Genomic DNA, 13630 nt, shown 5'->3' with positions numbered 1-13630 from the left:
TCTTATGCACATCCTCTGCTCCTGCGACTAATTCCTTCCACAGGATCACCTGTCTCCACCTAAGACAGGCAGAATGTTGGCAGTGATGGACCAGCTCACATGCCACACATCACTGAACTTGTGTAGCAGTGTAGAGGACCACGTATTGCCCGAGGTATCATCACAGGTCCAAATGGATACACAAACATCCTGGGAATGGCTGGTAACAGTGCTGGTGGGCAAAGCAACGGAGGGGTCCCAGTATACATCTCAGTCTGTAGATTCCTTGCAATTTTCTATGTAGACAATCATGTCACCTTCAAATAGAAACAGTTTTATTGCTTCCCTTCTGACCTGCATGGCTTTTCTTTTCTTGCCTCATTCTACTGGCAAGAACTTCTAATGCAATGCTGAATAAGAGTAATGAGAACAGGTATCCTTGCCTTGGTTCTGATCTTACACAAAAGACATTCAATCTCTTCCAATTAAGTATAATGTTAACTATAGGTTTTTTACAGATGCTCATTATCAAGTTGATGAAGTTCCTCTCCCTATTTTTCTGACAGTTTTTTTTTTTATCATGAATGAACACTGAATTTTGTCAAATGCTTTTTCTAACTGGTATAGTCTTATAAGCTTTTAGTCTGTTAATATGGTAGATTATACCGATTGGTTTTTGAATACTGAACCAGCCTTGTAACCTTGGAATAAACCTCACCTGTCATGATACATAATTCTTTGTATATACTGCTATATTCAATTTCATGATTTTTTGTTAAGAATTGTACATTTATATGCATGAGAGATATTTGTAGTTTTCTTTTTTTGGTATTGTTTGTATCTGGTTTTGGTGTCAATACTTTATTATGGAATAAAGTGAGTTAGGGAGTGTTCCTTCGTTTTCTATTTTCTGGAATATCTGTGTAGAACTGGTGTTTATTCTTTTAAAGTCTGGTTGAATTCTCTAGCAAAACCATTTGGATCTGGAGATTTCTTGAGAGTTTCATTACTTTTTAAAAATTGCCATCTCTTTTACTTTTTTCCTCAGTTTCCCTTCCTCCCTTTCCCAAGACTTATTATGAACTTTGTTTTTCAAGTCCATGTTCTCGTATTTCGTAATTCTATATGTTCATAAACAATGTGTGATGATGTATTTTTAAAATTTACATGAATGCTCGCTATTGTATATTTAATTGTGAAACTTGCTTTTTTCATTGAAAATGTTTTTTAAATATAGAAAAATTTATACATAGAGATACATTTCATTACTTTTAACTGGTATGAGGAACCGACATTATGAATATGTCTATGTCCCTTTTTGATGGACATCTGTATTGTGCAACACCATCAGTGATGGCATTAAACTCAACTAGAAAATCAAATTTACAATCAAAGTTTCTAGGGAGTTTTTAAATTATGAGTTCAATCTCCTTAATAGCTATAGGGCTACTGAAATTATCTATTTCATATGAGTGAGTTGAGGCAGTTTGTGCTTTTTGAGAAACTGGTTCATTTCATCCAAGTTGTCAAATTTATGTGTAGAGAGTTATTCACAGTATTTACTTATCTTTTCGATTTCTGCAGTCTGTATTCATGTTCTATTTTATTCTTTTTTCTTTTTTTTGATGTACAGTAAACTTTTACTATTTTATTCTTGATATTGGTAATTAGTGTTTTCTTTGGTTCTATGTCAGTCTCGCTAGAGGTTTATTGATTTTATTAATTTTTTCAAAGAACCACATTTTTTGTTTTATTATCTTTATTGCTCTATTTTCAATTGCTTAGATTTCTGTTCTTATTTTTACTTTCCTTCTTTCTGCTTACTTTCTTTTTTAGATTCTTGAGGTTGGAACTTAGATTATTGATCGAAACTTTCTTCTTTTCTAATGTTAGTCTTCAGAGGTATAAATTAGCTGTAATCCACATATTTTGATACTGTATTTTCCTTTCATTGAGTTTTACACATTTGTTTTTCCTTAACACTTTTTCCCTGATCATGGATTATTTAGAAGTACGTTTTTTAGCTTTCAAATGTGCTGAGATTTTGCTTTTACCTTTCTGTTATTGATTTATAGTTTGATTCCATTGTGGTCAGAGAACATACTCTATATGATTTCAACTCTTTAATGTGATGAGGTTTATTTTATGGCCTAGGCTATAATACACCTTGGTAAATGGGAACTTGAACAGTATGTGTAGTCTGCTGCTGTTAGGTGGGGTGTTCCACAAATACTGATTAGATTCTGATTTTCTGTCTAACTGTTCTCTCAAACTATAATTACGGATTTTTTTGTTCTCGTTCAAGGTCTAACAGTTTTTGTTTTATATGTTTAAGCAGCTCTGTTGTTAGGTACATATACATATAGGATCATTATATTTTCCTTTGGGTTGACATTATATCATTATTTAGTATCATTGGTAATTTTCTTTGCTATAAAGTGTACTCACTGAAATGAACATAGACACCCTGCTCTCTTTGAATAATGCTGTATGGTATATCCTATTTTAGCCTTTTACTCTCAACCTACCTATTTTGTTATATTTAAGGACTTTCTTGTACACAGCAAAAGGCTGGATAATGTGTTTTTATCACTCTGCCAATCTCTATTAATTGATGTATTTACATTTAGCATAATTACTAATGTTAAGTTTAAGCCTTCCATTTTATTTTCTGCTTTGTATTTGTTCTACTTTCTTTTTCCATGCTTCCTGTAGGATACTTGAACATATTCCAGAATTCCATTTTTATTTGTTTAGTGTTTTTGTATATAACTTTTAGTGTAGGCTTTTACAGTGGTTGCATTAGGTGGTACACTATACATACATAACCACTGGTGTTGACATTTTACCAGTCTGAGATAAGTGTAGAAATCTTAACTCCCTTTACATCCCTTTGCTCTTCCCCATTTATAACTATCTTGAATATTCCTTGCATATGCATTTAGAGGTTTTCGTTTTTGTTGCAACCATCAAACATAAATTTTAAAAATTCAAGAAGAAAAGTCTGTTGAATTTATCTATATTTTGACTCTTTCAATTTTTTTCCCCTCTGTTCTGATGTCCCTAGATTTCCTCTTTTATCATTTTCTGTTTTAAGAATTTCCTCTAGCTATTCTTTTAGTAAGTCTTGCTAGTAACAAATTCTTTTAGTTTTCCTTCATTTGAGAATGTCTTGATTATCCCTTTACCTTGAAAGATATTTTTGCTTGATATAAAATTGTGGGTTGACAATACTCATCTTTTAGCATTTGAGAAATGTTGTCCTTTCATCTTCTGACCTCTACTGATTTCTGATGAGAAATCCAGTATGATTCAAATTGTTTTTCCCCTAGAAGTTAGGTATTGCAACATCTGTCACTGCTTTCAAGATGTTTTCTTGGCCTTAAGTTTTCAGAAGTTTTACTATGTTATGTCTGATGCGAATTCTTTTGGATTTATCCTGTATGGTGTTTTCTTAGCTTCTTGAATCTGTAGGTTTATGTGTTTTGCCAAATTTAGGAAGTTTTCAGACATTATTTCTTTGAACACTTTTTCAGTCCTGTCCTATCTTCTCTTCCTTCCAGAATGCAGTGACAAGAATATTAAACTTTTGTTATTATCCCACAGATCCTTCAGGCTCTGTTCAGTTTTTTAAGCTTTTTTGTTTTTAACTCTGTTATTCAGAATGGGTAATTTCTATTGTTATTTCTTCCTGTTTATGGATTCTTTCCTATCTCTTCTATTCTGTTGTTGAGCCCATCCACTGAGTTTGTTTATTTTAATTATTGTATTTACCAGTTCTAATATTTTAATTCTATTCTTTGTATCTTTTACTTGTTTACTGAGGCTATTTTTCACTTGTTTCTATTGTGTTTGTAACTGCTCTGTGAAGCATTTTTGTTAAGGCTGCTTTACATTCTGTCAGATAATGTCAACGTTTCTGTCATCTTGGTGTTCCTATGTACTGATTGACTTTTTTCATTCAGTTTAAGATCTCCCAGTTCTTGGTATAATGAGTAATTTTCAATTAAAACCTGGACATGTTAGGCATTATGAGACTCTGGTTCTTATTTACATCCTCTATTTTAGTTGACTTTGTTTGACATTACACTGGCGAGGGAAAGGGAATACTGCTTCATCTCTGATTAGTGAGAGAAGTCTGGGTTCCCTATTTAGCTTGCATTGACACTGAGGTCAGGACTCCTTGTTACTTCTGGGGCGGGGGTGGTGGGGTGGTGGTGAGGGTAAGGTGATGCAAGAAAGGAGTTCCTGTTCTCCTCTAGACCTCCACTAATACCTCCCCTGGTCACAAAGAGTAGGAATGCCTCCTTACTGCTCCCCATGTGGCCTTCACTGACATCTTGACAGGGTGGAGGGATATGTGGCCTCACTACTGCTGGGCAGTGGTAAGGGGAAGGGATGCCTTGTTATTGCCTGATGGGGATAGAAGTTTAGGCTCTCCACATGGTCTACAATGACACTACTGGACAGAAGAGCTCGTTATCACCCAGGTAGGATGAAAGTCCCAGCTCACTGCTTGGTCTTCTCTGATACCACCATGGCAGTGAGGGCTTGAGGGTCCTCAGCCTGGGAAAGGTCTAGGCTCCCCACTTGGCTCTGGCTGGTGTGAATGGTAGTAGAGCCTAGTTTCCTCTGTCTTGTTTGGGTGGAGTAAAGCAGTTACTGTCTGGAAGTTTTTTTGTCTTGCTTGGTTGCCACTCTCCTGGTCCCACCTGCAGAGAGCAGGATTTTGTTGGGGTATTTACGTCCATGCCCATTGGCATTTCCAGATTGCCAGCGTCTTCAGCTCCAAGCCTGGGATACATGAAGCAAAAAGAAAACCCAGGGAACTCTCCACTGTTTTCATACTTGTTCCCAAGATCCCTAGTTGGTCTGCCTTCTTCCCTCTACCATTAAGAGTCTTCTTATGCTTGTTTTTATATATCATGTCTGGGGTGTTTAGCTGTACTTTGTGGGAGGAATAGGGAAAAGTATGTCTACTCCATCTTTCTAGAAGTGTTAGTTCAATCACTTACTTTTGTGGATTCATTTTGATGACAATTAGAAAGAAAAAGGTTACCTAATTTTACCAATTCTCTTGTAATAGCCTTAAAAACATTCATAGGCTTAATTAAAAAATAAAATACAAACAATGGAGGTCACTCTTACCTTGCTCACTGCCATCTGTACAAATGTTAAGATTGACATATGCACAAGCAGGGCCAGGCATGGAAGATCCTCTGGTGAGTGTAATTTCCAGGTCTGACCCTTTTAACTAAGCACATGAGAATCTGTGAGCGGCTACCTGTAGCATCTGACCATAGTGTCGAATAAGAGCTCTATACAATTCTGAGAGCATATTCAATCTCAACACTAAAACAGTGAAGAGCTACAATTTTCCCCCTCTTTTTTCCTTGTTCCTTAGAAAACATGCAAAATAGAAAATGAAACCATCTTGTAACTTGTGCCACTGAAAAGACAGTCACATTCAGGTCCTGCTTTTCTATTCCATTTTTCCCATACAAAGTAGAAAAAGACAAGGAACATATGACTGAATAAATGACTAACTGATATAGAAAAGAATTTTTATCAGACATACTTCTGAATTATTGACCAATACCTTTCACGTCTTGGTCAGATTTTCAGAGTTACATCTAAAATGTATGAACAGGAAACGAAATTATATTTTTATGTATAACCTACTACCATAAAAGTAAACTGCTTTTCAAGTCAATTGCTCTTTATGTTTAACAGTAAGCACCAGAATCCACAATACTGACTTCTATAGTTTTAGATAACAGCACCATACAGTCATCTAACCTGGCAATTCTTATGTATATCCTAGTTACCTTCCCAAAGAGAACGGCTCTAATTTCCCTTTTTTCTCTTCTGGACTCTACTCACTATTCCCCAGAGCAATACTTCAGGACTGAGTACTATACTAATTGCTACCGGGGGACAGAACATCGAGATATAACTACATAAGCTTAACATAAAATCTAATCCTAAATCTCTTAATGTTCAACAGAACTCAGAACTCACCTGCATTTTTTCTTGAATAAGGATTTCATCTGATGTAGGAACTGGATATGGTTTTAAAGGAGACTTTATGGTGGCAAATATGAACTCTGTGTGGCTTTTGATAACATTATTCAGATACTTTCCTTCAGATTTTGCTTTATAATAAACTGTTATTTCATCAGTTGGAACCAGATTGCACTGAAAGCACATAGAGAAAATTTAAAAGGGAAGCACATTTGTCAATTAAAATGTAAGGCGCTGTTAAACAGGGCTGATGATCCCACACTGAATCATTATGGAAGGGTACAGTATCCTGACCAATTCTCTGAAAAAAGGAGTGATCAAGTAACAACTCATAAAGCTCTGAACTGAGACAGACGTTACAAGTACCCCATTATCTGCTGGAGTGGCCACCTCAGACCCTGAACTACAGGTCTCAGAAACCTGGCCAGAGGAGGAAGACTTGTGGGAGCCCTCCTTGGGACAGAAGCTCCCTGGCTCTCTCACCCAGTAGGGGCAGGCAAATGTTCTGTGCACCTGTCCTGGCTCCCAACTTCTGAATGAGGAAGAACCACCTCACTCTGTCCAGATCCAACAATCTCTCCCTGAGCTAGGAGTCCTTCCACACTGACTGCATCTCTGCTCTTCCTCAGAGACATTTGCTGTCAGCTCTGACAACCTTATGTGCCAGTCAGGAGGACTATCTATCCAGAAGATGGTTTTGTGGAAGCCGTAAAGAACTGAAAAAGAAGGACAAGGAGCACATGTTAGCTGAAAGCTTCTGATCAGAGAAACAAAAGAGCCACATCCAGCTTGGGAGTGAACAGGAGAGAAAGGAAGTGGCCTACCTCTCCTAACAGTACAATCTGAATGGACCACAGATCAGTGACTAATCATCATTAATGAATTACTATGGTTTATATTACTTACCTCTCCTCTCCTCCCCCAAAACCAAAACAAATACCAAACAAAAAAACCAAAACAAAACTCCAAAACAGTAGCTTGTTCTTAATCTGACAAGCTGACCTTTTTTCGAAGTTTCTGGATACGATTGATGACTTCCCGAGCCACTCCTTCATCCACCATTGACTGGTCAGGGGTGACGTCTAAGAGAACCAAAGCCTGTAGGAATGAACGGTGTACACCATGACAATCAAATATAGAAAAACAGTTCTTTCAAACTCAGCAAAATGGTGTTTAAATTCTCAGAAGTCTATAATGCAGCACTATTTAGTCACACACCTGAGCCAAAGACAAAATTAACGTGGTTTCTTTATGTTTGGGTCCTCCTTTGTAAACAGCTATTCCTTCATCTCTGAAGAAAGGTGAGACTTCTCATTTTTCTTCTGTAGGGTGCTGCTCACAGGAGATGTCCTGAGACCGACTTTCAAGAGAGTCTCTCATGTAACTCTGCTTTTTGTCTATCTAATGAATAATATCAACTCTTCTAATAAATAAAATCACCAATCATGAAGCTCTTACAGCAGCACGACTTTTCACAATGCATCCACCACAAACAAGTGGACTGAAGATCTCAAAGCCGCCATCTCTGTTGTTTTCTTTAACCATGACTCTATTCTTTGGTTTGTTGGTGTGATTCAAGACACACGATGGGCCACCATACTTTTTTATATGGTTTAGTTTAAATTGCCACCTTCTTGTCAACTTTAACTACTTTTTTATCTCATTGGTCATAAAGGCTGTCAATGATGATGTGATAATAATGACTGTCACTTCTATTATAGAGGGGAACATACGTGTAAGTTAGGCATCATCCCCATTTACGTTTTTGAGGACACTCAATGAGAGAAGTTAACAAACTTGCTCCACTTCATGAAGGCACAGGAGGCAAACTGGAAATGGATAATGTGTCATGGCAGGGCAACCATGGCCCACAATACACAAATCATGTCAAGAAACTCAGAAGCATCACAGACAACACTTCCTTAAGTATAGACGACTTCAGGACTCTCTCATTTGGCTGTAGTCAGAAAGGGCTGCACCCTCTCACTGTTTACAAATCTCTTTCCCTGGCCCCAATTCCTTCTTTCCTAGTTTCCTCACCTTTGGCTCCTTACCACTGTCTGCCCACATGGAGTTCTGTCTACATCATATTTAAGACTCTGTGTATGGGAATCCCCTGGTGGTCCAGTGGTTAGGACTCGGTGCTTTCACTCCTGGGGATCTGGGTTCAATCCCTGGTCGGGGAATTAAGATCCCGTAAGCCACATGGCATGCCAAAAAAACCAACCAACCAGACAAACAAACCCTGTGTAAAGGCTGGAGGAGGTTGGCTTGCCTCATACAAGGCATCTTCCCCTGTATGTGGCATATTAAGCACAGAGGGACTCCAGCAGGTCCCTCACTCTCACAATGGAGACCTTACAACCTATCTGCCTGGAGAAGTCTGGTCAAGAGTGAAGAGAGATGCTGTGATCCATTACAACAAAAAAAGACAGACCCCAGAATGCAGAACTGCTTGTACATCCTCTTCAAGGGGTGCTCTCTAACCACCCCCACTGCTACCCCAGACTTCATATAGGAGCACTTATTTCTACTAGATAACTTATCAAGTACAGTAATAAGAATTGACTTACTTTTCTATCTCCACGACAGACTCATTCCTTGAAAGGTGGGATTACATCTTACTCATTTTTGTATGACTCAACACTTAGGACAACTGCATGCATAAAGTCACAAGATATCAATTTATGTATTCATTAAAGAAATGCATATGTCAAGAAGTTATAATAGAGGAGTTTAATAAGGCCAATCTAAAATAAATAACTGGTTTATTTTACCCTGAGACAAGCTGCCAATACTGTCAGGAGAGGCATAGGTAAATGTTTTCTCCTCTTATGTTCTTATCTTTTGGTAAAGAAATATTCTAGGGAACAGAAAAATACCTGAGCATCTGAGTGTGCTTCAAACTGTGTCGTTCCACCTGTTGCCTGATCAAAGGTGTACATGAGGCGGATATCTTCTTCATGCAATTCATGGCCTTCCACAACAATGGTCCCTATTGGGGAAACAACTGCCACTGTTACTCAATCAGTACCCCACTCCTCAAGCTGCCCTGCTACCAATATATTTTGCCACTCTTTAATAAAACCTTCATATAATCAAGCTACACAGTCATCAAGAGATATGTCCTCTGGACTCACGTCATTGTTGAGGTCAAGGATGAGACAAACTTTCTTTAGACTGCACCATGCTATCCTGAGGACACTTAAATCACCATTGATATCTACTGTTGTATATAAGCTCCCAGGTCCAAAGACATGTGCCAGAAGGCAACGAATCTCCACCATAAACATGAGCAAGCATGTTTATGATGGAGAAAGCATGCTATAATGAAGAAAGCACAGTCTGTAGAGTCAAACTGGACTTAGGCCCACCACTCATTGATTGTAGGACCCTGGTGTTCTATTACCTGCCTATCAGAGTGCAGTGAGGGTGAAAAAAGGTAGACAGTGTGAAGTTCTGAGCATCATGCCTATTCATGGTAGGCAGAATGTATAAACAGCTAAGGATGGCAGTTCCCATCATAAGGAAAGCCTACTATGGTAACTCACAAATGATCTTCTTGGTCTTTGAGCAACTGGCTATCATTTTCACTTTATGTCACTGCATTCTGAAAACTACTTTGCTTTCCATCAATGCAGAACAGTCCATTCAGAAACTGTAGCTTAGAAACTGTAGGCTTTCCATTTCAAATAAGGTTTATTTGAGGAATTTTTAATATTTTGGCTAACTGGTGAAACAACTTAAGATTTGTGACTTGAAGGCTGATCCTTTAATTTTGTTAATTTAACAAATCAAGTTAAATTAGTACTGACTCAACTTTTAGTTGCTAGCCTCTTATGTTTTACAAATTTTACCTAAAAATTCGGGGAATCTTAGGGACATTTTCCCCAATTTCCATAACTACCCATCTGATTTCTGAATCTTTAAATCTTTCCTCATGACACTTCCATGCTTATGATTTTTCAACTTCAGAGGGAACCCTAACAATCAAACAACTCATGCCCTAGGATTGCTACAGGATGTCAAGTGGCCATAATTAGACCACATATGATTCTAATCATGGCAGAGCTGGGAACTCCTGGGCACCTGGAAAAGCTCCCTAAAGATTTCCTTCAGTGTACTTATCAAAACTATGATTATGTCCATAAATCTTTAGTGTCTGCCAGCACCATGAGGGTAAGGACAATGTCTACCTTATTTAACTCTATGTTCCCAGTGCCAACCAAACAGAAGGGCCTTAAAAAATATTTGCTGAATGAATGACTCCAGTCTTGCTCAATTGAGACCAACATATGTATTCTAGATATTTTAGAGAAACTATAATAAGTTCTGACCCAGTCCTCCTTCACAAGAAGCCCCAAACCTCAATGCTAAATCCCTTTCTCTAAAAATACTTAAGTATTTTAAATTTTAAATTTAAATTTTGAATTAAAATTAAAACATAACTTTTTTCTTTTGAATATCTTCTAGTTTTCATTCTGGCACCTCTAAAAAGTCACCATCTTTTTCTCTACAAGCAACATCTGATAACAATAACACTCTATACCACTGGCTGGTGAATCTCAGGGGGTTCTGCTCTCTCACTAGGGTAGATTTTTCTAGGCCCACATTAGCATTTATAGAGTTCAATGGTAACTTAAGGTCCACCCCTCTGACTCAGTAATTTCTATCTAGAAATCTAGCCAAAAGGAATCAATTCCACAGAACACTTATATGTGAAAATATTCACTGAAATATTAGTTGTACTATTAAAAGAATGGAAACAACCTAAAGCACCAACTTTAAAGACACTATCTGGGGCTTCCCTGGTGGCGCAGTGGTTGAGAGTCCGCCTGCCAATGCAGGGGACGCGGGTTCGTGCCCCGGTCCGGGAAGATCCCACATGCCGCGGAGCAGCTAGGCCCGGGAGCCATGGCCGCTGAGCCTGCGCGTCCGGAGCCTGTGCTCTGCAACAGGAGAGGCCACAGCAGTGAGAGGCCCGCGTACCACAAAAAAAAAAAAAAAAAAAAAAAAAGACACTATCCGGTATCCACAGGAAGGAAAATATTTTCAGCACTTACTGAAACAGCATTTTAAAGACTAATAACCCACAAAAATGTTTATAATGTAAAGTGAAAATACAGACTAAAAATATAAATAAAAACAAAATAACATAAAATGTAAAAATATATGAATGAAAAATGTGAAATTTAAAATTATGTGATTTGCATTTTGTAAAGCTGTAATTATATAAATCAGAATTTTAATAGCACCCCAGCACCTAACATAACAAATACCAGACAGTAGGCACTCAATCTACATTAAATGGATGGGTGATCAGTTATGGGTCATTTTTATTCTCTTTACTTGTTTTACTTTTTTCTAAATTATCAGAATTATTCATAATAAATATCTTTATGAACAGAAAAAAAAAGTTCTTATTTAAGAAAAGGCTGTGACAGTAGAAATCAAAGAAGAGCCTAAGTATGAGACACCCATCAGGTTGAGGACACAAACGGTGGCCCCAATAAAACAGATACCCACCACTCTCCTGGAACTGCTCTAGCTCCTCACTGCTCAGCTGCTTGATGGATGTCATCACCATCTTGAAGGCTCCCTTCAGACGCTTCCCCAGGACCATGTGATCTGGTTCTGCCCTTAGGCGAATGCCATACTTGTTTTTATCTGTAGATACTGTAACTTTTCTAACATTCAATTCCTATATTTGGTAGACAAGATGAAATAAAAAAGAAATGAAAACATGTCCACAAAAACTTGCACACAAACATTCATAGCAACATTATTCACAACAACCAAAAAGTGGAAATAACCCAAATGTTGATCAATTGTGAATGAATAAACAAAATGTGGTATATCCATATAATGGACTATTATTTAGCAATATAAAGAAATGGAGCACGCATACATGCTATAACATGACTGACCCTTAGTGCTAAGTCACAGAAGCCAGACACACAAGACCACATATTGTATGATTCCATTTATAGAAAATGTCCAGAGTGGGCATATCCAGAGGCAGAAAATAGATTTGTGTTTGCCAGAGGATGGTGGGATATTGAGGGGAAAAGGGTACATGAATGCTAATGGATACTGGGTTTCTTTTTGGGATGATGAAAATGCTATGAAACTGTGGTGATGGCTGCACAGCTCTATAAATAATACTAATAAATAATTGTATGGTATGAAAAAAATCTGTCCAGATCAATCAAGTTGAGCCTAACGCAACTAACAAGGACTGTAGCCTTAGAAATATGGACTTCATGTTTAAGGGTGACCTATGCTCAAGAAATTTCAAAGCACCACAAATAACTATCAATTAACTAGAAGAATCAGTTAATCAAAACATTTCGGGACTTCACTGGTGGTCCAGTGGTTAAGAATCTGCCTTCCAATGCAGGGGCTGTGGGTTCAATCCCTGGTTGGGGAACTAAGATCCCACATGCTGCGGGGCAACTAAGCCTGCGTGCCACAACTAGAGAGAAGCCTGCGTGCCACAACGAAGAGCCCACACACTGCAACAAAAGATCCTGCACGCCACACTGAAGATCCCGTGTGCCGCAACTAAGACCTGATGCAGCCAAATAAATAAATAAATAAGTATTTTTGGAAAAAATCTTAACATTTCATGTCTCCATCATACTAGTTAGTTAAGGATTACTAATGTAGCAGGAAATGGTGACTGCACAGTAGGAAATATGAAAATGAGATATCATGGAACTGTCAACTGAAGCAAATTATAGGGAAATTTCTGGTTTTGCTATTATACATTATTATATTATTTGCTCTCAGAGTGATTAAGATATTCTATTTAAATAATTCTATTTTTATCCATATCTTAAGCATTGATTATAGAATTTATAGCTCTTTAGTTATAAACTCTAAGTTTCTAAACAGTTATAAACTCCTTGGTTTCTAATATTTGTCTGGAATTCTCAAGCAATTCAAAACCAAATATAGAAATTAATTATTTTCTATCATAAAGATTTAAATACTACCTGTGAAAGGAATAAAAATGAAATTTGAAATATATTTCTTTTTAAAACATTACAGGGTAAAAGCTTTTTGGGAGGATAACTGACATGACAGTTTAAACTTCTGACCCCCAAACTCCACTTCTAGGAACCTATCCAACATCCATACTGTGACATATTTGCACATGTACACACAAACACACACACACACACACACACACTCCTTTTGTCTGTAATCAGAAACCTAAATTTCCAACAATATAAGAGTAATTAAATAAATTATGATGCAGTCAGGAAGTGAACAAAAAGAATAAATTAGATCTCTATGTTTTAACATGGGATGCTGTTTAAGAAATACTATGAAGTGAAAAAAATAAGTTAAAAACTACATATATGATCCTCCCTATTCACAAATAAAACCAATGATGTGTGCATGTGTGTATATGTGTGTACACGTATGTAAAATGCTAGGAACAACCCAGCAGGAGATAACCTAGTGAACAAGTGGGTGATGAGACACCAGGGAGTGGCCAGGGTAAGAGAAGACTTGCTTTGTACTCGATGCTAGTGCTTATTTACAACCAGTGTGTGTTTACTTGATACTTGTATAATTTGAAGGAACAAAGATTTTTTTGGTGTTAGTTATCAAAAAG

General features: G+C 37.4%; 1 protein-coding gene across 5 annotated transcripts in view; it reads right to left on the bottom strand.

Annotated features, from left to right (window-relative positions):
- IARS1 (isoleucyl-tRNA synthetase 1) overlaps positions 1-13630 on the bottom strand; it is an 82443-nt gene that overhangs the window by 15197 nt on the left and 53616 nt on the right. For all 5 annotated transcript variants that reach the window (XM_082842880.1, XM_082842884.1, XM_082842883.1 and 2 more), the window contains exons 26-30: positions 11530-11704; positions 8886-8998; positions 7006-7101; positions 6001-6177; positions 5128-5233 (exon numbers count right to left, since the gene is read on the bottom strand). In XM_082842880.1, coding sequence (XP_082699006.1) covers positions 5128-5233; positions 6001-6177; positions 7006-7101; positions 8886-8998; positions 11530-11704 — 667 coding nt within the window. The remainder of the gene's footprint in view (positions 1-5127; positions 5234-6000; positions 6178-7005; positions 7102-8885; positions 8999-11529; positions 11705-13630) is intronic.

This window comes from Leucopleurus acutus (genome assembly GCF_964270905.1).
Source record: "Leucopleurus acutus genome assembly, chromosome: 7".
Classification (NCBI taxonomy): Eukaryota; Metazoa; Chordata; class Mammalia; order Artiodactyla; family Delphinidae; genus Leucopleurus; species Leucopleurus acutus.
Note: the sequence above shows the minus strand (reverse complement) of the source record. Positions and strands in the feature narration are given on the sequence as shown.